Source organism: Pangasianodon hypophthalmus, chromosome 1 (assembly GCF_027358585.1).
Source record: "Pangasianodon hypophthalmus isolate fPanHyp1 chromosome 1, fPanHyp1.pri, whole genome shotgun sequence".
NCBI classification, from domain to species: Eukaryota; Metazoa; Chordata; class Actinopteri; order Siluriformes; family Pangasiidae; genus Pangasianodon; species Pangasianodon hypophthalmus.
Genome location: NC_069710.1, coordinates 16,413,633 through 16,438,572, shown reverse-complemented (window position 1 = coordinate 16,438,572; position 24,940 = coordinate 16,413,633). Strand labels below are relative to the sequence as shown.

The following is a 24,940-nucleotide window of genomic DNA, read 5'->3' as shown; positions in this document are numbered from 1 at the left end:
AGCAGAGAGAGGGGGATTCATGACAGGCTCACTGATCCCTGGTTTACTTTGAGAACCAATGCACAAGAAGGCTTGGGCATTCTTTCTACAAGTTTTCAGTAGCGACCCTGGAGTGGTTAAGATTAGGGTGTGTATGACAGCATCTGCGATATTCTAGTTCAGAGTTGCACATGACGTCTGATGAACACTCCAGAGTGAGTGGGCGAGAGCATGTGGTGTTACTTTTGGATCAGAGTTTTCTCTGTAGTGACTTGGCTCCATCTTATGCCAGATCTTGTGTATGTGAAGAAAGCTCCCTAGCTGTTGCTCTGCATGCGAAGCCCATTTAATCCCTTGTCCGCTTGCCTGTTCCTCAGTTTGGTGGCTGAAGGGGTCTGATTTGGAAGGGGGGCCTGGGCTTTGGCACTGGCTCTGCCCACATGCTATGGGAGGTATTTGGGCACGTCTGTTACTGAAGCACTATTCCAGCAGCTGGGTTGGCAGAAACATAGCCTGGGGTGCACTGTACTACTCCTTCACAGGCCAGGCCAGAGCATTTTGCCATAGGGCTGACCCACGGCTAAAGCCCTAGTGCACGGCTCTTCAACACACCGCCAAAAGTCTCATGACACCACTTTACTAGTGCAAATGCAACAAACATCTTGGTGCTTTAAATTACCTGATGGTGCTCCATTTATTGACTTCAATCCATTACAGTTGTCAATATGTGTACCTTCTGTTAGCCTTGATTGCATGTTAGGTCAGAGTGCATCTTCTGTATTTAAGTGTTCCGAAGCACATTAAAACTGATCCTGAATTCTATGATGCCAAAGTGACACAAACAAAAAGGGAAATGACAGTAATATATGTCCCAGCGTGGTTGTGTTCAGTTGTAATTATGTTTTTTTCCCTGATTATTACGGCATTGCAGTGCAGAACAGATAAGTGCCGTCACATGGTGAGCGAGCAGACACATGAGGCACGATTAATGACTCTCAGCCCTCCAGTCTCGCCCAAAGGTAGCTGGCAAAGCAGGTGTCCCTGGAGAAGAGTTAGCCTGCAGACAGAAGCCATCATGTTGATTTTGGGAGCAGAGCTAGTGTGGTGCCACCCACCTCCCTCATTTCATTCTCTCTTGTTCCTCTTTTCTTCTTAGTTTTATAGGCTGCTCCCTAGAGAGCCTGCTGTATTTTGCTGCACTTCCACACTCATATCTTTTACCTCTATGTCTCTTTACCACAGAACCACGCAGCCCTTTGTCCTGTTTCAGATCTGAGATTCTGTGTCAGCCTAAATTTAATCATTTGTAATTCAGCTTGAATGAGTTTTTATGAGCCAATTGTTTTTTTGTCTAACCATATTCTGGAAAATGTTCATTGCTTAAGCCAGTGTCAAGATGACTTGTAAGTTTCTAGGGAGTTTCTAGGACATGATGTCAACAACAAATCCAGTTGGGCTCCATTCAGACATCATTAGATTGGTTATCCTCTCTGAATGGCTGGAAGGTGTTCCCTGCTCCATCTCCACACAGACAGCTTTTACTAGTCTGATGTGTGCCAGCTCACTGATCCTGCAGTATATATATATATATATATATATATATATATATATATATATATATATATATATATGTATGTATGTATAGGAGAACAGGGCATGGTGCAGTTGTGAAGGGAGACTGTATTGTCGAGAGAATCACTGCACTGAGACTGAATAGTATTATCGCAACACTATTTTATTATTGGCATGACATTTGAAACAGGAGAAAAGAAACAGGCAGACTATATAGCCTGAAAGTTGGGTTAAAACGTGTCTTTGATCTGCATGATATAGGACATATCACAATAAAACACCAGTCACTGAACACTGTGTGGCATTGAGAATTGAGTTACATGCATGTGGTGAGGATTTAATACTGAAATTGCACATATCAAGTAACATAGGCATGTTTTAGTTATGCACAATTATGACTCTGAAGTTAGGTCAATTTTTCATGTGTTAACAGGAATGAAAAATTTGTGATCTGTTTCTTCAATCTGCACTTTCTAAGCCACAATTTCTGGGGAGATTAAACACAAGAGCTTTAAATACAGTGGTCTAGACACTATTAAAAAAGACACATCTATTCAAATACTTTGGCAGCCTCGGAGTCTGAATGGGGCACCTAGAAAATCTATTTCAGCACCTGCGTAACTCAGTATGGAGAACTAAAGTTAAGCAGTTGACTTTTGAACTTATGTTGCCAACTTAAGTCTCTACCTCTGGATACTGAATATTGCCCAAAGAAGCTAAATAGTCTTATTAATGTCCTTTGAAATGCAGCTCATATTGTCCAATGTGCAGATTCTTCATTTTCTTCATTATGTGACTTGGGAGGGAAAGCATCAGATGCAGCAGAGTGTTTAAGGCTATTAGTCCTTCTGACACAGCGTCTTAGTCACGCTACTATGGTTTCTGCTAGTTAAGCACTCTGGTAAAGGCTCCTTTCAAGTCCTGACTGCCCAAGCAAGCAAGCACACAGTTAAAAGCATGGCCATTTATATGCCTGACAGAGTGTGGTTTTTCTTTAATTGGAAAAGCTACCTTTAAAGACCTAAAACCCATTTGTGCCTCCCAGAGTGTGATCAAACAGTAAACTGTGAGGGGCTGATCAGCTAGTTTCATAGGATTGGCCTGTCATATTCTCTCAGTGATGGGAGACTGAGACTGACTTCAAAAAAAGAGATTTGGATAGGTAGTGGTGGTACACATTGTGGCACCTCACTATTAATTCACTCTCCATCTTGTATTAAGGTTGTATTGGTTGTATGACTAATGCAAAAATGAATGACCTTTGTATGACCTTTATCTGGGTACTGACGTGTCATATAATAAGCTTTGATTTAACCCCCTGATAGGTGGATCTAATGTGCTTTATATAACAGTTGGTTAATTTTTTGTATGTAAAACCATGTTTTCTTCCACTTCTCGTAACAGATGTAGAGTGTCTCAGTAATCAGGAAACAGGATGCTGTACATGATGCAATAACAACATTAGAGAGCTGGATCTGAGTGAGCAGCTGCAGGTAGCATGTCTCACTGCTGCTCAAAGCAATTTTAAGTACAACTACCTGAGAATGCTGCCATGTTGGACCATGGCTTCTGCATGGCATAACTGTATCCAAAATCCCATTTCAATACGACTTTAAATCTTTCTAATACTCAACGAAATCTGTTTACAAAGTCACAAATGCCTCACAATTTGCAGTACAATGAACCATTTTTTCTTCTCTAAAGACAGGAGTGTGTGAGATATTTCTATATTACTCTGCTTTTTGGGATTCAAATGGCTTCTCATCTACAAAAACCTGCAGAAAAGAGAGTCACCACTGCAGCTATTTTCTTTGTGAATGCCACATAGTATGAGACAATATCCCAAAATGTTTACTGCCAAAGATGAATGTCAGATTCAGAGAGAAAAAGATTAGGCTTTTTCATATCCAGACCTCTCTAGATGGATCACAGGAAAACAAATAGAGCAGTTGTGTTTGTTCTCTGGTCCTGCTTTAGATTAAGGGACTGAAAAATGGAATTCTAGGTTATAATTTTTATAGTTTGGTACTAGAAAGTGTTGTATAATGTAATATACCTAAAAATTCATTAATCTAGAATAAATCAGTTCAAAAGAAGGAAGAAAACCATAAAGGGAAATGAAATCACCAGGAAAGAATGAACAAAGAATGAACAGGCTGAAACAGCTTAAGTGTAGCGTTTTTTTCCTCAGTCTCATAACACCTTGTTTGCACTGCACAGATCCTCATAACGAGAGGAATTCAATTAAGCAAATTAACCATTTACTCGCACTTAAGGTATAATGATACTCAGTGGAAACATTGGAAACTTCAAGTGTGTGTGTGTGTGTGTGTGTGTGTGTGTGTGGGTAGGTGTGGGTAGGTGTGGATGCCAGCGAGAAGAAAAAAGCAGAAATGCAGTGTACACTGCACAGTGTATATGAGTGAAATTCCCAATATAAAATACTCACTTTTTACATAGTCAGTCTTATCAGAACATTTCACAGAAAAACTTAAGTCCCCATGCCATTTAAGCTCACTGTAATCGGAGTCTCTTGATCCCTGTTCAGTCTTTAGATGATACAAGAGAAGTGCCAAGCTGACAACACAGTGAAGTGAAAAGGTTTTACAAAGCCAGAGGCTATCTCTCATGGAAACAACCTGACAGCAGTTGTTGGAAATGTACAGGATCTCTTTTTCCTTTGCTGGTTTTCTGTTTTATTATTTTTTTTAACTAATAAGTGTGTGTATAATTACTGAATACAGCAGTTATTTGGTAACATTAACAGCTTATTAGTGCTTCAATTACCATTCTTATATTCTTAAATTGTGGTAACTTTTATCCGCTTGTCCGTAATAACTGCTGTTTTTGGGACCCTTACAATTGTAGCATTATCATTAATTTCAATTATTTGAAGAAATGCTAAACAGAATTGAAATCGATCCGACTATTCTGTTGACACACTAATTAAATTTTTGCTAATGTCTCCTTTAAAACTTGACGCAAGTGAGAACCTCTTATGTTTAAATTCTGATTAAGTTTAACATCTTTTTACCTGACAGAAAGACCCAGTACTATGCTCTGTAAAACTTTTGAGAACATAAATATCCGAGCTTTTTTAAAATAAGTCTTGTGTTGCAACAGTTACAGTGTTACAATTGTTTTACTAAGCAGCAAATACACTGTATATTTTCAAAAATCAGTAAAGAATCAGATTACCTACTCATGTAATATAAAGTAAATTAATACATGAACACAAAATTAAGCCTTAAAAAGCTGTTAAAGTTGCTGTTAATAACTGTTCAGTCAAGTTTATATGGATACTTATTACTTATGTATTAATGTCTAACATGCTGAAGTGTTACATTGCTTTAATTTAATATTTACCATTATTTTGTTCTAAGTTTTTTTGATTAGGACTTTGAATCAATGAGTTACTGACTAATCTGTATTTAATCATGCATGTGATGGTGGTGGTTGAATCTGCTGTTATATTTCAATGCAGTCCCCCCTCTGTTGTGAGAAAGTGTGTATCTGTGGTGTCCAGGTAGGGAGACAAACACTCCAGATGCGGCAGCCTATTGTGCACACATGCTCAGGTAGAAATACTTACGGTAGATTAGATAACCCTGGGCCCTTGCAGTAACACTGGGTCTATTGTGTGTGTGTGTGTGTGTGTGTGTCTGTGTGTGTGTGTGTGTGTGTGAGTGTGTGCGCGTAAGTGCATATAAGGAGGGCAATGACATTAAAGCAGTGGCAGGAAACTGACAATTTCCCATTTAACACCCCATTGAGTTCTGGGTTATTCCATGTTGTGGCTAGAACCAAGATGGTGGCAGTATCTCACCCGTTTCACAATAACACCCCTCCTTCTTTCCTCCACAATGGAGTCAGAGAGAATAGACATGCTGCGCTTTGATAGGAAAAGCCATCATGCCCTCGTTCTTGAGAACTAACAGTGATCTACCTCCAAGCCTACTGGCATTATGTAATGAAAAGAGCAGCATCTATACAGCAAACTCAAATCACCAGACATTTTGATTATCAGTGTGGTAAAATGTGCGGGGATATTTTTCTTCTTTCTCAGGCAACAATATCATCATGTGTTTGAAAATGGGTTTTGAAGGAGAACGATAAGAAATCAGAAAAAGAGATGTTAAAAAAATCAGGGTAATTATTATAAATAGAAACAGTATCTGGCCCAGACCTGTTTGCCAAACAAAGAACTGGCAAACTCAATTAAAAGGCCGATTTCCCTCAGGAAGCAAGGCGATGTGAAATTATCCCTGCCTGTTAAACCTGTCACTTCATTTCACTCTAATTATTCCTTCTGATCCCAGGGACCTTTTAGCTAATTGTTTTTCCTCCTTCTACTTTATCATGTTTGATGTCACAGGAAAAAGCTGCTGTGTGGCTTTAAACATGTACACTCTTAGAAAAAAGGCTCCTTTAAGGTTCCAGTGAATAATGAAAGTTTCTGAAGTTCCAGAAAAGGGTTTCACTTAGACCCATTTCTGATAGAGAAGCACTCTTTTGTAGTGATCCCCATTTAAAGGGTTCTAGCACAGAGACAACCGAAAACCCTTTGCTTTTAATGAGCTAAACACTAAGAGTGGTGTCTTGTGTAAAGGCAATATATAATTATGCCTTTCATGTGTTCAAGACAATTTTCATGTAACAATAAAAAAAAATTATTTAAATTTTCTGTATAATATTTATTTATACGTTACTGTCTGATGGTCACATGACTTAGCAGGAGATATGCTCCAGTGTATAAAAGTAAAGCACTTTCCCAGCTCAGTGGCTGCTCTGAGCCTCCATTAGTCACTATATAACTGTAGTGTCTGAATACTAATGAGGTTTTCTTCAGCTCCCATCAGCTTGCTCACCCCGAGGAAATATGGGCCTTCGGATTAGCCTTTTTAATTCAAGAATTGAAACTCAAATCATTGTTTCCAAATTTAGCCTGGCCTTGAAACCCGCTTGGAAAAGATAGAAGAAACGAAAATATGTTCGGGGGAAATGATTAAAAGTAATATTTTATTTGTATCTGTTAACATGCCTTCGTAATCTCCCGAAAGAAAGGTGTGAAAGGCTTTCATTGAATTTAGCATTGTGCATTACACAGTGGCAATTTAATTTAGAGCATAACTGAGGTCCCTCAGGTGCACATTGCCAGATGTGCTTTGGTGTGTTAGGATGCACCTCCACATGATTTCATTGTTTCAGTAAGAGACATTCTGTATCAAAGCAGAGTGTTATGTCTTGTATTGTGGAACCTTTGGTTCTGTCAGGACAGTGAAGGTGCTTTAAGTTAATTAGTCATTGTGCAAATCACTTTGCTGAATTAGGTCATTAACATGCTTGGGGTGGAATTCAGGATTGAATCTTTGCTCCTCTACAGTGGATGGTGAAACTTCAACATTCAGGTGCATGTCAGAGTGAATCACAGGGATCTAAACTACATGGACACTGTGCCTGAGTGCTGCTCTGGGTGAAAGCATCATTTGTTTATGTAGGACAGAGAAAGACGAGGGCAGTGCAGCAGTGCAGTGCGTTCTCGCTGTGTTTGTATGGGTTTCCTCTGGGTTCTCTCTCCTTGCTCCAAGTGTTGCTGGGATAGGCTCCACCATGACCCTGACCAAGATAAAGTGCTTACTGAAGATGAATGAATGAGAGAAAGAGCAGTATGGATGAACTGTATCCTCTGTATTTATTAATGTTGTGGATGCATTTGATAGTTGATTTATTTTCTCATTTCTCACACATTAGGCTTGTGAGATATTGATTTTCCCAGATCACAATTTACCATTATAAAAAAAATCTCGATTAATGATTTAATCATCTGCAACATCCAGATTAATACAAATGAAAAATAAGTTATGGAGTGGTAATGTTAAGTGTCATTAGGTTTACATGAAAAAAAAAAAAAAAAAAAAAAAAAAGCAAGGTTCTGGAAGGCAACCAATTGTTATAATAATAATAATAATAATAATAATAATAATTATTATTATTATTATTATTATTATGAATAACAACAATTGTACTTGGTTATGCCTATTACACACCCTTTAAAACAAGATCAGGTACTTGCTGCTCTTGTGCAGGCTTTCCACCTCTGGCTGCTTCTATCATACTTTGTGGAGTTAGAACAGGTCAGGATAGGTCAGGAACTGCTTGCTGGCAGAGACAATCATGAAAACTCAGCTGGGTGGTGAATTTTTAGGTGACTGAGCAGATAGTCGAAGGTAATGTTACTATCTTTTGTGAGGACTGCTTGTCACTTCTTTCAGATGACTGGTTGACTCTTTACACTGGGTTTGAGGCCAAAAAAATTGCAAGATTGGAGCATGACAAGTATTGTTTTACACAAGCTCTGCCATTTTTTGCTCACTTCTTTTTTCCGCTCATGCTTCAGTGTTTAGCATTACTACCACAACGTGTCTAAAATTGTGTCCCTAAGTTTTATATGTAGCTAGATTAACCGTTGCTTGGCTAACTTAACCGCAGTCAATTACGGTCACCATCAATGCGTCCATAATGAGATCATGGCACGTGTTTGAAAAGGTATTGTAACAAACTAGTTAATAGTGTCAGGAATGGTAGTTGGAGACAGATGCAAGTGCAGGTAAACGTTTATTTTGAGAAAAACAAAATGAAACACAAAGACTAGAAAATATGAACGAGAAATTACAAGAATAGACAACGCCATGAACATGACACGAGAAAATGGTGACAACAACTAAAGACAAGGAGTGCTATATAATTCGTGACTTAAATACCCGTGATAATCAAATAACAATATGATTCAGGTGCTCTGGTCATGTGACATGGTGCATGCATGAATATATTGCGTGCAATGGCTTATGGATGCTGTAGTCCAGTGCCATATCAGCACTACCATGACAAATAGTGAATGCAGAATTAAAAAGAAATAAAGTAAATTGAGAGTAAAATCTCTTTTACTTTTACGATTTAAAAAGAATAAATTCAAGTGTTAAATGGCAAACTTGCACAGTTATTTATATAATTGGAGTATATTAGTTTCTGAACATCATGGCAGTGTAAGTCATGTAGGAGTGATTAAATCATTATATCGCAAGAGCCAGTCACACATACATGACTCTGTGAGCTGACCCCCTGACTGATTTGTCATCCACCTCTACCTACTCACCTTTGTCACTTCTACTCTCTCTCCATCTCTCTGTCCCACAGCCTTATCCCAAAAGTCATTCCCTGTACTCTATCTCCCTCTATCACTGTATTTCTTCAGGGATCATTTCCCTCTATCGTTTTTCAGACAAGCATGGTGATGAGGTGCACGGAAAGCGTATTGTCATTACAACGGAAAGCCAGCCATAATAATACGTTTTACACAGTCAATTTCCTTCCCCATCGAGCAGTGTTCTCGTGAAACATTTTAAAACCCTAATGGCGAGGTGCGCCGGTCATTTGCATCTTTCCATACTCTTTAATACTCTTGATAATGTCTTCCATCTCAAAAACTCTGAACGACTTTGGGTTTAAGACAGGCATTTGTGTTTTAAGAGGCGTAGAGGAACCAGGAGGCGGCAGAAGCAGTGGGAGCCATGGGAGAGATTGCAGTGAATGCGTTCGTTCTAGCAAAAGAAAAGAGTGCAACACTCTGTCTGGAAGATTGCCTCTGGCAGAATTTGACAAACAAACAACAGCCTGAAGGTAGTCCTCTTTGGTTAAATGTATACAGGCAACGCACTTGTTCGTGTCTATTTATGCTTTCCTTCATCTACTATCTTTTCATTATGGGGAATAAAATGTACAGCCAATTAAAGAGTTTATTTATAATAATCATCCCCACTGACATGTTCAAAAAGTACTGTCAGGCAGAACCGCTAGCAAATAAAGCCATCAATCTGTCAATCCCAGCATGAACCTGGACTCTCCTTATGCAGGTGCTTGATTGACAAGTGAGTGAGTATTATTTTGTGAGTGCAGCATTCTGGCTGTCACCCTCACTCCTGCCAGGCAGCCACAGCGCCATAACAAACTCATTACAGGGAGCACAAGCCTGTTATAACACCCAGAGCCTAGGCAATTTTATGATTCATTTATTTCAATAAAGGGCATTTATTAAAGTTTACTTAGTTATCAATAATGGCTCCTCTATTTTTAGACTTAGAACTGAAGACTGAAGAGGATTGCAACTGATTGGAAGATGGAGATGTAAATGAGTTTGAAGGAGGGTGGGGGGTGTTGGGATGCAGCCTGGCAGATTGAGAAAAGAAGAGCCACAAATCTTTGATGATTCAGAGGATAGAGAGTTGAAGCTCTGCCATCGTATACCACCTCTTATATTATCATTTCAGAGGAATATGTATCAAATGTCCTGTGGATTGTAGACAAAAGAGAATCAGAGAAATCTCTCTCTCTCTCTCACTCTCTTTCTCTCTCTCTCTCTCACACACACACACACAGAGAAAGAGAGAGATTGAGTGAGTGTGAGCGTGTGTGTTTATAGAGCTCTGCTGCCACAACGGGCAGAGCTGGAGTGAGATTAGAGAATGAACAAACACACTCCTTGGATTAAGAGCTGTGAGCTGTTTCTGATTATCTAGCCAGGAGAACAAGTGGCATCAAGGCCCAGGCATGAAGGCGCGCGCACACACACACACACACACACACACACACACACACACATACACACACACACACATTTTCACATTTTCGTGACTTTTGGGACATAGGTTTATATATGTGTAACATGCAGTATTGTAGAAAAGGCATACACATTTTTTTAAATTAATTTTGTAGTAAATTAAATGTTACAGATAAAAATGTTTGTATGTCAGGAAAGAAGGTAACATTACATAAACATTACATAGATTAAACAATGGATGCTGGCTGTCAGGGATTACCTGTGAAAACAGAAGTAAATGTGACAGTCAAAGTCTGCAGAAGAACTGTGGCAGATTCTGCAAGATGCTCAGAAACTTACCAGCCAATGTCCTTATAAAACAGCACAAAGTGTACCTGAGACTACTGATGCATTTTTTTAAAAACAAGGTTGTCACAACAAATATTGACTCTGTTGACTTCTGTGCTGTTTACTGCTCTTTATAGTAGATTGTTTGAAATGTAGAAGTGCTTCATTTTCTTTATTTTTAAAGGAATCTTTGCTTTACAGCATTTCTTTACATGCACTTAAAACTTTTGCACAGTACTATATATATTGAATTCATAACTCTTCCTGATTTTTTTCTGGTTTTGCTACATAGTCAGGACATTTTAGTCCTGAAGATTCAAGAAAAAAGCATACACACACACACAGTGACAAAATATATTACCATCCACTGAGCTGCTGTCTTAATTTGCATCTACCTGGCTCATTAATGAACTTAACTGAGGGGATTAATGATAAATTCCTTCTCTTTTCACCCACTTTCTCTTCTTCTCCCAACACTTTTCACTGACTCATATTAGAGCTCTCATTAGAGCTCTTTAATCAAACATAAGATTCCCTCTCACACAAAAGCGTAATCTAAGGTTACTGCAGAACGTTGCACTATATTATAATGTCTCTATAACATTGATTGTGGAGTTTACCAACAATAAATAGATAGAAAGATAGATAGACAGACAGACAGGTACATAGACAGACAGACAGATAGACAGACAGACAGATAGATAGATAGATAGATAGATAGATAGATAGATAGATAGATAGGAGTTTTGTTAATACAGGGGAAAATATCCAAACACCATTAATACACTAAAGCTAATTGTAGATTCTTCATGTAAAGATTTTTACTATTATTAATAAAAAATATTTTACTATTATTATATTTATTCTGTAATCCTTGAACTACAAAGGAAAAATACCATCCAGGCTGTTGAGAAAAAGCACAGTATACACACACACACACATACACACACAGGTCTGGCTGTGATTCACATAATCAGGCCTTTTCTGTGCAGACGTTCTCTGGAAGTGCAGCCGTGGGTGACAGCAGCATTGATGCACAGTGAGCTGAGGGCTCTCAGAGGGAAGGTTTCCGTTTATGTGCGTCTGGACGCTATTGATCAACCAGTCACTCTGGGCGTGGCGTTCAATACGTTTGCGTAGCCCAAGCATCAGATGTGATTAAAGAAAAAGGGAGCGACTGTCTGCATGTTGAGCTACTCTCTATTCATCAGCACACAAATCTCTCCCTCATGTTTCTGCAGCTGCTATATTGCCTAATCACTCGCATTTATGCACAGGACTAGAGTATTCAGGAATATTAACTTAGGACACCATTTGGTGTAGTTGATGCATACATCTCTCTCTCTCTCTCTCTCTGTTTTTAATCTCTTGTCAGCATTTGGTTTAAAGCAGAGGATCTTTCAGATTAAATGTGCTCATAGTTCTTCTGTGTCGTATTCTCCTTGAATAATCTTAAGGCTCAACGCACTTATTTTGTTGTATTTATGGAAAATAACAGCAAGGTCTTCTTGAATGACAAATGAGCAAAACTGTGATGTGCATGAACTGCAGTGAACTGTTCTCATTATTGTTTGCAAGCCTGAAACCAAACAGTCACCCGTTATCTCTGAGAGAATGCAAATGTGTGTGGTGAGGGTTATAGTCACCACTGGCCAGTTCCCACAACAGCAAATTTAATTGCACAGCTGGTATTTTGTTATTTCAGTGTATTTCTGCCTCATGTATGGTCTTGTATTTGTTTCAGTCAGTTTCTCTAATATGCATAGTTTTATTATCTGCATATTATAGGGATGTTCATGTTCATTTATTAAGGTTACAGATCAGTGCACGGCAAAATGAAAGCAAAGCCCAAAGGTCTTTGTTTTCTTAGTTTGCTCAGTATAAACCTGTTATATTCCAGAAATTCATGTCTATTTTCTGATGTAACACTTCCATATGATAACCTGTGACAACCTGTCAGATGTCACAGTTGGGACTTGGTGTTTTCTGCATAGCTTTCCTATCATACAACAGTTACCAACTAGGGAGGGTGAAAGCTAACACATTCGTCTTCCGCTTCCTCTGAGAGGATGTAAAGCCAGTGAACCACATCTTTTTTGAACTGCTGCTCATGCTGCATCACAGGACAGTGTAACACACTGGGAGGAAAATGCTATCTACCCTTTTCTACACACATGAGCTCACAGATGCCCAAGATTGGCTAGTGTCGCTGTAATTGACAGGGGAGAGAGTATCCCATTCCTCCCACACAGAAAGCCCAGACAATTTTGCTCCTTTGACACGAATGGCCATGGAAATCTCCCGACAATAGGGCAAATACTTTTTTGTTGTACCATTTGGGAACTGTGATACCGCCACTTAAACACTAATTATATTGAACCAAAATGTTGTGGAATTTTACTATTTTATTTTTTTTATATTGTGTTATTTACTTTTTAACCTTGCGTAGGATATCTGCCTGCAATAATAAAAACAATAAAACGTCTAAAACACTTTGATCAAATGGACACAATGCTATAGCAAAACAGATATGTCTAACCAATTGAGTTTGTGAACAGTTTAAATAGTGGCTATCAAATTATCTGCAATGAACATGCTCTGTTACTTACACTGCAAAGATGGCAGCAGACAAAATTCTATTTAATATAATATCAAAAACATCATAAATTTAGGAAGAGAACAGAACTGATCCATAATTATTTCACCACCGATGTAAAATCAGACAGTGATCAGTGGAGTGAAAAGACAACTTCCTATATTCTTAAAATGCCACGAGTGACTTTTATCTCAGATGATGAGAGAGACTGATGTGGATGATGCTGATAATCAAAGCGATTACTCATTTTCTAATAGTACAATTTTTTGATAACGTGACACTAATGTTGTGTAAGTAACTAAGTATTAGGTTATAAATGTAGAGATAATATAGAGATGACAAAAGTAATCAAATTTATGATATAAATATTTATATTATAAATCTTTGCCCTTTATTTAGACAAAATAAAATATACTATTATTAAACATGGAATGATTATTAGATTTATGAAGAGCCTGTCAGTCTGTAGGCTATGAGGTTGTTATAAAGATAGACATGGTTTTATGGTCATATTTATAAGTTTTATAATCTCATATGAAATTAGAATAATTAATAAATAGGTTGATTTAAGTTCACTAAATGTTTAAGTACAATGCTGTCCCTTTTCCCTTTTGGGGTTAACCAGATTTTAAAATTTATACGTTTATTTTAGACTGAGATATAAACAAGCGAAAGCTTTATCCCTTATACTGCGGTAATGATTGTGGGCAGCATCACGCACATTAATCTGACCTCTCAATGTGGGTCTGCTGCAAGGGACTTGCTGTTGAGAATAAGATTGTTCTGTGTTTTTCTGTGCTTTCTTTTTTTTTTAATTCCACTGAGCTGGCCATAATGGCATTTCTGCAGAGCCTGTGGCAAGCTAGAGTGTTCCTTCTCATTGCTTCAGAGTGCATCTACTTTTTCAGGGTGTTTATGTTTCTTTATGTTTCAATCAAAGGAGCCAAAGCAGTGTGACTGTGAGCAAGCTGTGAGCGAGCAGTGCAGCCCCTTCTCACAAATAAATTCTGCCCTGTTACACAGACTTAGTGTTGCTGCCTATATACTGAGATAGCTCTAGACTCAAGGGAACACTAGCCTACTTTATTGTACTATAACCTGAAATGCATGTTGCTGAAAGGGCGACTGAGATTTCCTTCAATTTCCTACCCCACACAAGCCGCCATGGTTCACCTTTACTGCTCAGCTTGAGCTGGTTAAATCAAAATGTGGAAGGAAAAGGAAAAGGCAAGAGCTATGACAATAAACAGATTGCAAGGTGCAAAAATGGACTTATACCAGATTTTTACTATAATTATTATTATATTTTTTTACCTACAATGTCCTCGTCAATTATTGGCACTCTTGAGCAAAAGTGATTATATTAAAAACATTAAACCAAATAATTCAAATCTGTTTATATTTATTCTAGTAAAAATCATTGTCATTAGTAATTAGTAATATTTTGTAAATAATATTTTCTCTCAAAAATATATGTGCCAAGGAATATTTTAAATAAATGCAAACAATTTGTCATCTTAGAAAAACTCAGGGGTTTCTCTGGGATATAAATACAAGGTTACACACATGTAAAATGCCCTTGTCTGACTGAAGTACCATGGCAAAGACCAAACAACTTTAACACAAAAGAGACAAATAGTTGTTGACCTGCACAAGTAAGATAATGGATGTAAAATACATAAACAGTTTAAAACACTATTAGGGCCATAACATAAAATTTCACAGTTTGAAATTTCCCAGGAATTGGAGCCATGAGCACACCGTCCTGCCAAAATATTAATTGCTGATCTTTTTGAAATTAGTGTTTTGTAGGAAACATTGTACTACTCAAAAGCTTTTCGTGTTTGAAAAAAATTCATATAAATAAATGAATGTTTGAGGTCCAAACATCAATTATTCATTTTCTATATAGAAGGGTGCCAATAATTCTGGAGGGCACTGTATACAATTAAAAATAATGATTATGTTGTATTAATATACAGTGCATTCTTTAATCAATATGGCTGCATTCATTTAACCTGAATAATAAGCACCACTGTTAAAATCCTCTGCATGTAATGGTAAATAAACTACGGAATGTGTGTAACATAATTATAGTGCATCATGTTAATCATATTTCTACAGTCGTTTGGGTCATAGTTCTTTGTGCTACCATGTGTAACATGCTGCAGTTAGAAGCAGAATGCAAGTGTGTGTCATCTATCAACTCCCCTCTCCTTACGCAGCAGTTGACAGTCTGGGGAATCTGGATCCTCCACTTCAGACACTAGCATTTTAACAATTCATAATAGTGTTAAATCCAGCTGAAGCTGGGAGATTTATTAAAACCTATCGTAGCGGCCTGGAAAAGTAAGCGAGCGTGAGGAGTAAAAAGGCGTTAAAAAAGGGAACTCAGCAGGGGTAATACTTACATTGGTTGACACATTTATCTTTAATTTCTTTCAGGAGTGACATAATTGATTTTAATGAGATGTTTATAGATTGAAGTGGCGGTGTTGCTAAATCATTTGCCAGTCTGCCTGTTGGGCTCTGCTGAGCGTTACGCTGGGGAAATGAATAGCACACTCCAGCTCGTACAGCTAAAATCCACTATGATCTGCTCTCTCTGTTGTTCTCTCTCCCCTCTTTCTGCTTATCTATCTATACAGCGGTGCAGCACCACCATATATAACAAAGTTATCTTCCCCATTAACTGGCTTAATTGTGCTATTCATTTTACAAAATAATTAAATTTATATAGTTCAGCTCACACTGCAAGTGTAAAACGGTGTAATATTTTATTTCCAAACTTCTTTGTTTTAATACTTTTTTAGTTAGCCAATCACATCTTAGGAGGTGGATTTCTTTTAATAGATATGATAGAGGGTAATGTGGCAGCCATCTTGATCTGTAGCATGCTGAAGTTATGTGTATCTCCGATCCCAGATGGAGCATATTTACAAGCATAGGCTACAATGCAAGAGAAGATATGAGTAAGGATTCTACTTATCCAAGTTATGCCTGATGAGCAATGACAAACAAACAAACAAACAAACAAACAAACACACATGAACATACATACCTAATGTAAACTAGCTACCTAACTACGCAAGCATTTGCACATAGCTAAGTTATTTATATAGCTGAATCGCCTACCGCCTGTCTAGGCCAGTTGTTTAATTCTTCTGTCTCACTTTTATCAAAATCTGATTTATTCATACATTTGTATCTGTTTAACTGGTCACTTGAATTGGAAATTTTGAGAACTCTTGCTTTAATTAACCAGTGTCAGTGAGGTGAAATCAGTTCACAGTTGGTTAAAGACTTAACTGAATGACTTTCAAACTTGTGACAATCCTAACTAAAGTTTACATTAGCTGCATATTTGTTTTGTATGGAAATACAGTACACACAATATTGTTATGATGTTTTTGAGCAGGTTTGTCTTTATAATACAGTGGTACTTGGAGGTTTGTGAACCCTTTAGAATTTTCTATATATCTGAATAAATATGACCTACAACATCAATAGATGATCACAAAAGTCCTAAAAGTAGACAAAGACAACCCAATTAAACAAATGAGACAAAAAATATCATACTTGGCTATTTATATATTGAGGAAAATGATCCAGTATTACATATATGTGAGTGGCAAAAGACAAAATTGTGTGAACCTCTAGGATTAGCAGCTAATTTGAAGATGAAATTAGAGTCAGATGTTCTGAATCAATGGGACGACAATCAGGTGTGAGTGAGCACCCTGTTTTATTTAAAGAACAGGGATCTATCAATGTCTGATCTTCACAACACATGTTCGTGGAAGTGTATCAAGGCATGAACAAAGGAGATTTCTGAGGACCTCAGAAAAAGAGTTGTTGATGCTCATCAGGCTGGAAAAGCTTACAAAACCAACTCTAAAGAGTTTGGACTCCACCAATCCACAGTCAGACAGATTGTGTACAAATGAAGGAAATTCAAGACCATTGTTCCCCTCCCCAGGAGTGGTCAACCAACAAAGATCACTACAAGAGCAAGACATGTAATAGTCTGCGAGGTCACAAAGGAGCGCAGGGTAACTTCTAAGCAACTAAAGGCCTCTCTCACGTTGGCTAATGTTAATGTTCATGAGTCCACCTTCAGGAGACCACTGAACAACAATGGTGTACATGGCAGGGTTGCAAGGAGAAAGCCACTCTCCAAAAAGAACATTGCTGCCCATCTGCAGTTTGCTAAAGATCAAATGGACAAGACAGAATTCTATTGGAAAAATGTTTTGTGGATGGATGAGACCAAAATAGAACTTTTTGGTTTAAAAGAGAAGCATTGTGTTTGGAGAAGCATTGTGTCTGAACACTGCATTCCAGCATAAGAACTTTATCCCATCTGTGAAACATGGTGGTGGTAGTATCATGGTTTGGGCCTGTTTTTCTGCATCTGGGCCAGGACGGCTTGCCATCATTGATGGAACAATGAATTCTGAATTATACCAGCAAAGTCTAAAGGAAAATGTTAGTACATCTGTCCGTGAACTGAAACTCAAGAGAAAATGGGTCATACAGCAAGACAACAACCCTAAGCACACACTCTGCCAAAGAATGGTTAAAGAAGAATAAAGTTAATGTTTTGGAATGGCCAAGTCAAAATAATGACCCTAATCCAATAGAAACATTGTGGAAGTACCTGAAGCAAGCAGAGGAAACCCACCAACATCCCAGAGTTGAAGTTGGTCTGTACTGAGGAATGGGCTAAAATTCTTCCAAGCCAATGGGCAAGACTGATCACCAGTTACCAGAAACGTATAGTTGGAGTTATTGCTGCACAAGGGTGCACACCAGATACTACATGTAAAGGTTCACATTCTTTTGCCTCTCACAGATATGTAATATTGGATCATTTTTTTTTCAAGGAAGGAATGACCAAGTATAATATTTTTGTCTCAGTTGTTTAATTGGGTTCTCTTTATCTACTTTTAGGACTGTGAAAATCTGATAATGCTTTTCATATTTATGCAGCAATATAGAAAGTTCTAAAGGGTTCACAACCTTTTAAGCACCACTGTATTTCAAACCCACCACAAATCTGCAGGAATGCATTACACAATTTTCAGAAAAATGCTAAGACATTTTTAAAATGCAGGGGATGGGCTTTCAACCCATTCCCTTTTCTGTTAGTGTTCCCCAGTGATCAATATGTAGTTCTATCCCTCTGTCTGCCTTTTGGCCTGCTATTCTGTCTCTGTGTTATATGTTTTAAAGACATTATGAAATATATTCAACAAATGTTGAACACACAACAAAGCTTGCCTCCCAGAAGAGATTGTATGCACCATGAACACTTTGATGATACGCCACTGTTCTACGCTGGTAGAAGTCACAGAGGAGAGAATGACGATGTTCACTCAGTATTCAGTAGGAGGCCTTGTCTCCTGCTCCTCTGGTGTTATTACTTATTTATTATTCATGATGCGCGTGTGGCGCTCATCGACTTTTTGCTGTGACTGAGTGTGACGTGTGCTTTCTGCAGATGGGTAGCAATGCCGCTGAGAGCTAGTGCCATCTCGTCTGACAGGCCAGCATACACATCTCCCCAGGGACCCTTTGGTGTGATGGTCACGGAGGGTTAGATGAGGGGGTGGATGAATAAAGTGTAGAGTGAAATCATGGCCTCTGACATTGTCTTCCTCTTATCCCAGCTGCTTTCTCAGACTAGCAGCTGCCACTTTACAGTCCAATCTAACTCTGATTGATTGAGAGGCTTGGCGTCGCAAACAAATGTATGAGACGCTGCTGTCTGTATTAGTGAGAGGCAGCTCATTCATGTCCTTTCACACTCACATTCTCATGCACACACCGCTTCAGTCATTCTGACCAGCAGTTGTTCAGAACTGTTCCTCCAGGCCCTGCTTTAAGAGTCCATAGGTGAGCTTTCAACCCCATAGCACTTTCACATCTGCTCTCTTTTATCAACACTATCAGATTATTAATATCACACTCTTTCCAGCCTGTTCAAAATCCCACCAGCATGCTGAGTATGAAGGGACCTTCGGACCCATTTCAACAGGCGAAATACCTGTAATAACTGTCTCAAAACATGTCCACCTTCAATACCTCACTATCTCAAACACAGCTTTCGTGATGTGAAACTCTTTCATGATCACTATGTTCACCTAACCTCTTCTCTTGTTGTTCATGTCTTATTGTCCTTTGTGGACGATGGAAGATGTTCCCATAATACAGAGCATCGGTGGTGTACTCTCAGACTCAATTTGTTGCTAGTTTCGTATTTGCGGACAGTTTGACTCAGTGCTATATGGATGCCCAGGTTCAGATGTGCTTTTAGTAAGGGAAAGCAGTTAGCTCTAATAATGGGGCTGCCCAAAGAGACTGATGAGCTTTCAGCCAATATATTCTCAGCCATCCTGATTGTTCTTTGATTGATATCAGCACAAACATGGAAACATCCCCCAAGTGATTCTCCCATATTATTGCAGCAGAGCTGTCTTTAGTCCTAATGCTTGCGGGCAGACAATCAGAGAGAAAAAGCTGGAAATGACAGGTTTGGTCATGATTTATTCAACAGGATAGTGATTTCTGACACACCCCTAGGCATGATTTCCATACCAACAAATGTAGAGAGCTGCGGTGATTGCGTTCCAATCATCTGAGATAAACACTAATTAGATTTTTTCCTTTTTTTGTCCTGTGGTATGACAGTTTTACAATATTAGATACATACAGGCATGTCTGACATTGAACTGTCAGATACTCGCACCTACAGCTCATGCCAGTCTGCTAATGTCATTATTTCCCTTGGAGCCAGTGACAGTGACTTATTTTTGTTACCACCTCAGTTAACATGAGAAGTGATAGTTTTATTCTAACAGAACAGAACTGATATTGGTGTGTAAGACTGATATGGTTGTGTTTGTGTGTTTTTATGCCTCCAGACGGATGCAGCACTGATGTACGATGCAGTGCATGTGGTGGCCGTCGCGGTGCAGCAGTCTCCTCAGATCACAGTCAGCTCTCTCCAGTGTAACCGGCACAAACCCTGGCGCTTCGGTAACCGCTTCATGACGCTCATCAAAGAGGTACTTCACTACGTTTTACACACTGACTTGGAAGTGTATTTACTGCGTGTCTGTTCCCTCTAAGAGATGGGACCTTACCTGCTGCTCCTTAAGACAGCTCTCTCACCAAAAATGAATCTTAATTGTCCATAATTACTCTTCCACATGCCAGTTTAAGAAAAAACAGATTGTCTAATCTGAACCCTGTCTGTCAGTACAGGATTCTGCAGTCATTTAGAGCGGCTAAGACCCTGGGCTTTCTCTGCATGATATCATAGGTTGGCTTAGACCACTGTATTGCATAGGATTCTAACACATTAAAGCACAAAGAACTGCTGCAGCACAGATCAGTTCAAATCTATCCACTTGGGCCTAACCCCAGTGTGTTCTCAGCTCTTCTGGCCTCTTTTCAGTCCTTTTGTGCTTCAACTAGAAGCGTAGCTATGAACAGTATGCTGGAGTGTAGCTCTAAAAAGAACTGCTTTTTAACTCTGCACACCTGAACTCTAAATACACACATAATCTGTGTAAATAGTTGGCATTAAGAAAATGTATTAAGGAAACTGAAGGATTCAGTTTGAGAGGAGTTGCAAGGGGATGATGTAACCCTGGTTTAAACAAATAACCAGAAACTTTCCCTTTATATAACTGTTGCCTCCATTTTCCTTTCCTTTTGGATTCATGTTTTCACATATTATAATTTTAATGCCACCCATATTTGAGATTTATACAGGAAATTCTGGTGGATGTTTCATGAGACCTATATGTCCAACTAAAATAAAATAAATTATAGTTACATTTAATACCATGGAATGTCCACCACCAGTCAAGTTAGTTGATGTTGTCAATAAGATTATAGCAGCTATAAACAGTCTTTTCCTCACCAGCTTTATTATTTAAAAAAAAAACAAAACATAGCTTTGAGAATTCAACATCACCGTAACATGAATTCTGATGAAATTCATACTAAATGAACATCCAAAATCTCCCCTCACATAAAGCCCCTACCCCCTTGAAAATGTTTTAGAATTTGTTAACTGGTGATCAGTATGTATCAAATTTAGTATCTAACACCAGTTATACCAATATTTGTATAAGCAGCAAAGCAATGAAATAGTAAAAAACATCCATCTGCATGGCAGAGCAAAGACACTGGCACATTAAATTGCTATAATTCTCACAAGAACACTAAAACACCATATGAGCAAATTTATCTCTCATCTGCTTCTAGAGCTCTTTCTATGTTTAGAAATAAGCCAACACTCAGAGAAGTCCTAGAAAAACACTCCTAAATGTGTCTTTGTCTCCGTCTGTGTGTGTGGACTATTGTGCTTGATCTCTCTGTGTGACTGTGAGAGCTGTATCTGCTTTTGCGGCCTGCTTGAAGGTGAGCTGTGTGTTTCAATGAATTATGAATTTCTTCCGTTTTGCCAAAGAGGGATGGAGTCTTCTTAGCCGATGCTGCCTGGTGATGATGAATATTTCTCTCACACCCGCAGGCCCACTGGGATGGCTTGACCGGGCGGATAAATTTCAACAAAACCAATGGCTTAAGGACAGATTTCGATCTGGATGTGATCAGCCTGAAAGAGGAAGGACTGGAGAAGGTAAGCTGTGTACAACAGGGTTTAACCTGAACATCATTCGTAGGAGCACAGAGTACACATTTGCACACACATATCCATACCCACACTCACAGTCTCACAAGAGTTTCCCTCTCAGCTGCCTGTGACCTCCCATCTCGCTGGCGCATGTCTCGGCACCTCCATGAATAATTTACTCGATTAATAAAAGAGCTTCAGAAGCCCTCCAGTGTCATAAAACCTGAATTAAAGAGTTGATTTGCAATTACAAACTACAGCTTAGACGTTTTCTGAAGACATCTGAAGCACTTTGTTTTTGAATTGGTGAGAGTGTGTGGCCTGTCTGTGCTCTCTCTGTGGAGTGTACAACCCTCAAGTGCATCTTCAGGATTAATTGTGCCAGGCTTAAGAGTCTGTCTCTCTCCCTCTCTCTCTCTCTCTCTCTCTCTCTCTCTCTCTCTTTGGACAAGTTTACGTCAGCCATCATTTCCTGTAGACATATTGCCAGTTATGACTTTACACTGCAATATTTTCTAAAGCTTGGAGCTAAAACTAAATATAATAAAACAAAAAATATCAATGTCGCTTTCCTGTTTAGATCACCAGTTTTTCACTTTGTTATACTGTTATTTCATATAAAACATATTTCTGTAATTACGCTTGTGATATAATAATTTAATATTTTCCTGCACAGTATTCACTCTCTGCAAAGGCTGAAAAAAGAATGTTTCGAGTTCATTAATGTGAAATAAATTTGATCACTGTATGTTCAACTGAGCTAATATTTGGTACATATGTAGTAAACATCAGTTAGCTACACCAATCAGCCATAACATTAACACCACCTGCCTAATACTGTGTAGGTCCCCAGGTAAGCGACGCACAAACCCGGCTGTCCACATGACGTAAAATAAAACATGATTCATCAGACCAGGCCACCTTCTTCCACTGCTCCATGGTCCAGTTCTGATGGTCACGTGCCCATTGTAGGCGCTTTCAGTGGTGGACAGGGGTCAGCATGGGCACTCTGACCAGCCTGAGGCTACACAGCCCCATACAAGCTGCGATGCACTGTGTGTACTGACTCCTTTCTATAATAGCCAGCATTAACTTTTAAGCAGGTTGTGCTACAGTAACTATTCTGTGGGATCAGACCAGATGGGCTAGCCTTCTCTCCCCTTCTCTCAATGAGCCTTGGGCTCCCATGACCCTGTCGCCAGTTCACCGTTTGTCCTTCCTTAGGCCACTTTTGACAGGTACTAACCACTGCATACCGGGAACACCCCACAAGCCCTGGCATTTTTGTGATGCACTGACCCAGTCCTCTAGCCATCACAATTTGGCCCTTGTCAAAGTCACTTAGAATGTTACACTTGCCAATTTTTCCTTCTTCCAACACAACAACTTTGAGATCTGACTGTTCACTTGCTGCCTACTATATCCCACCCCTTGACAGGTGCCATTGTAACAAGATAATCAATGGTACTCAACAGAGCAACTGTCAGCCATGTGGATGTTAGACAACTAATTTGTAAAAGAATCTTTGAAGAATTTTTGCAAAACATAAGCAAAAAAACAAACAAAAATAATTTGTAAATTGAGTTTTTGCAGCTGATACTGTCAGCAAACAGTTCCCAACTGCACAGCTGGTAATATTATTAAACCAGTCCCAACTTTTCTTAAGCTTTTTCTTAAGCTTTGGTGGAAATGCTCCTTTTTTAGGCTGTTGGTTCTGGGTAATTAAATTGTTTATCACAATTTATTTAATTTGTAAATTATAAGTAGGGGAAAAATCAATATGACACAGGCCTAGCTGTAATGATGTCACCTTATAAATGTTTGGTATGATTTTTTGCAGATTGGAACATGGGACCCTGTAAGTGGCCTGAACATGACTGAAAGTCAGAAGGGAAAGATGGCGAACATCACAGACTCGCTTACCAACAGGACACTATATGTGTCTACAATACTGGTAAATATAACATTATGTTTTGGAGGAGTGTCTTTCTAAAGTTAATACCTGTTTTAACTACTGAATTGAATTACAACTAACATAAAAAATTAAATGACAAGTAAATAATAATAGTGCCATGCAGAATGTTAAGATGCTCTGTTAGTGTTTTTCAAATGGAGGAAAGCCTCCTAGGTAAGCAGCAATTTTGGGCAGCTTTTGCACACGCTCAGGAAAATGACTGTCCCAGTCAGGAGGCAGCTTCCCACTGAGGTGCCTGTTTTGTGGCCAAATTGGAAGGCAGCATTGTAAGTACCCCTCTCTGTGTAGGCAATTCCACTGGGGTTCTATGCAGGTTTAGGGAAACAAGGCAAACAAAACTGTCTCTCTGATGGAGGAGTATGTTTGCAAATCTTGGCTATTTGCCTGTTTTATAGATAGCTAACATTTTTTTTATTGTTTCACTTTACTGAAGTAAAAGTCACTTGTGTTTGTTAAATTGTCAGAAGTTGTATTGTGGACTAGCAAATGTTAAGTGACATCACATCTTGTCTTGCTATCTTATCTGTAATTTATAATTCAATTATAATTCATTTTTTAGCAAGAGTAATGTTGTTGAAGTTCGCTTTTAGTTAACATTCTGCCCAGTGAGGCAGCTACCTTTAAAGGATGGCTTCATCTGACTCAGAATGGAATATATGTTATACTGTATGCTTATGCTTTAAAGAAAGAAAGAAAGAAAGAAAGAAATATTTCCCCAGCTGTCCTGTTATCTATACACTTGACAAAAGAGAGAGGTTCGCGAATATCAAAATCAACACATAGACACATATAGTTAAAACTTTTCCCCAAATATGAAATTATTTGAAAAAGGCTTTCGAAATTTCTATACTGTTGCATCACTTGCAACATTTTACTGCGAAGGCTGGTTCTAGTTTTTATGGACTCTGTTAGGTCCTGTTAAAAATAATGTGAGGGTTTTAAAATGATAACATTAATGGCTACAAAGCAGCACATGGACTAAATATTACCCTAGGGAGGTTTATGAGTATTGGGGAGTATGGCATCAAAACAGGTGAATACCTGCAGGTGTTCTGTACTTTTCTGTACTTTCTTTAAAATCAGCACAGCCACCTCCCTAATATTCATATCCCAAGCCAGGATAGTTAGAAGGCAAAAGGATATCTGGACATTATGCTTTGCTGTTTAGGATTGAAAGCCATAGCCATGATAGCCATGTTGTGTTCCATTCTTCAGCTTCATTAATGC

General features: G+C 38.6%; 1 protein-coding gene across 4 annotated transcripts in view; it reads left to right on the top strand.

Moving 5' to 3' along the window:
• The window catches only part of grik2 (glutamate receptor, ionotropic, kainate 2), a 150,292-nt gene that overhangs the window by 62,643 nt on the left and 62,709 nt on the right, over positions 1-24,940 (top strand). For all 4 annotated transcript variants that reach the window (XM_034305786.2, XM_034305791.2, XM_034305793.2 and 1 more), the window contains 3 exons: positions 20,015-20,158; positions 21,637-21,744; positions 23,579-23,692. In XM_034305786.2, coding sequence (XP_034161677.1) covers positions 20,015-20,158; positions 21,637-21,744; positions 23,579-23,692 — 366 coding nt within the window. The remainder of the gene's footprint in view (positions 1-20,014; positions 20,159-21,636; positions 21,745-23,578; positions 23,693-24,940) is intronic.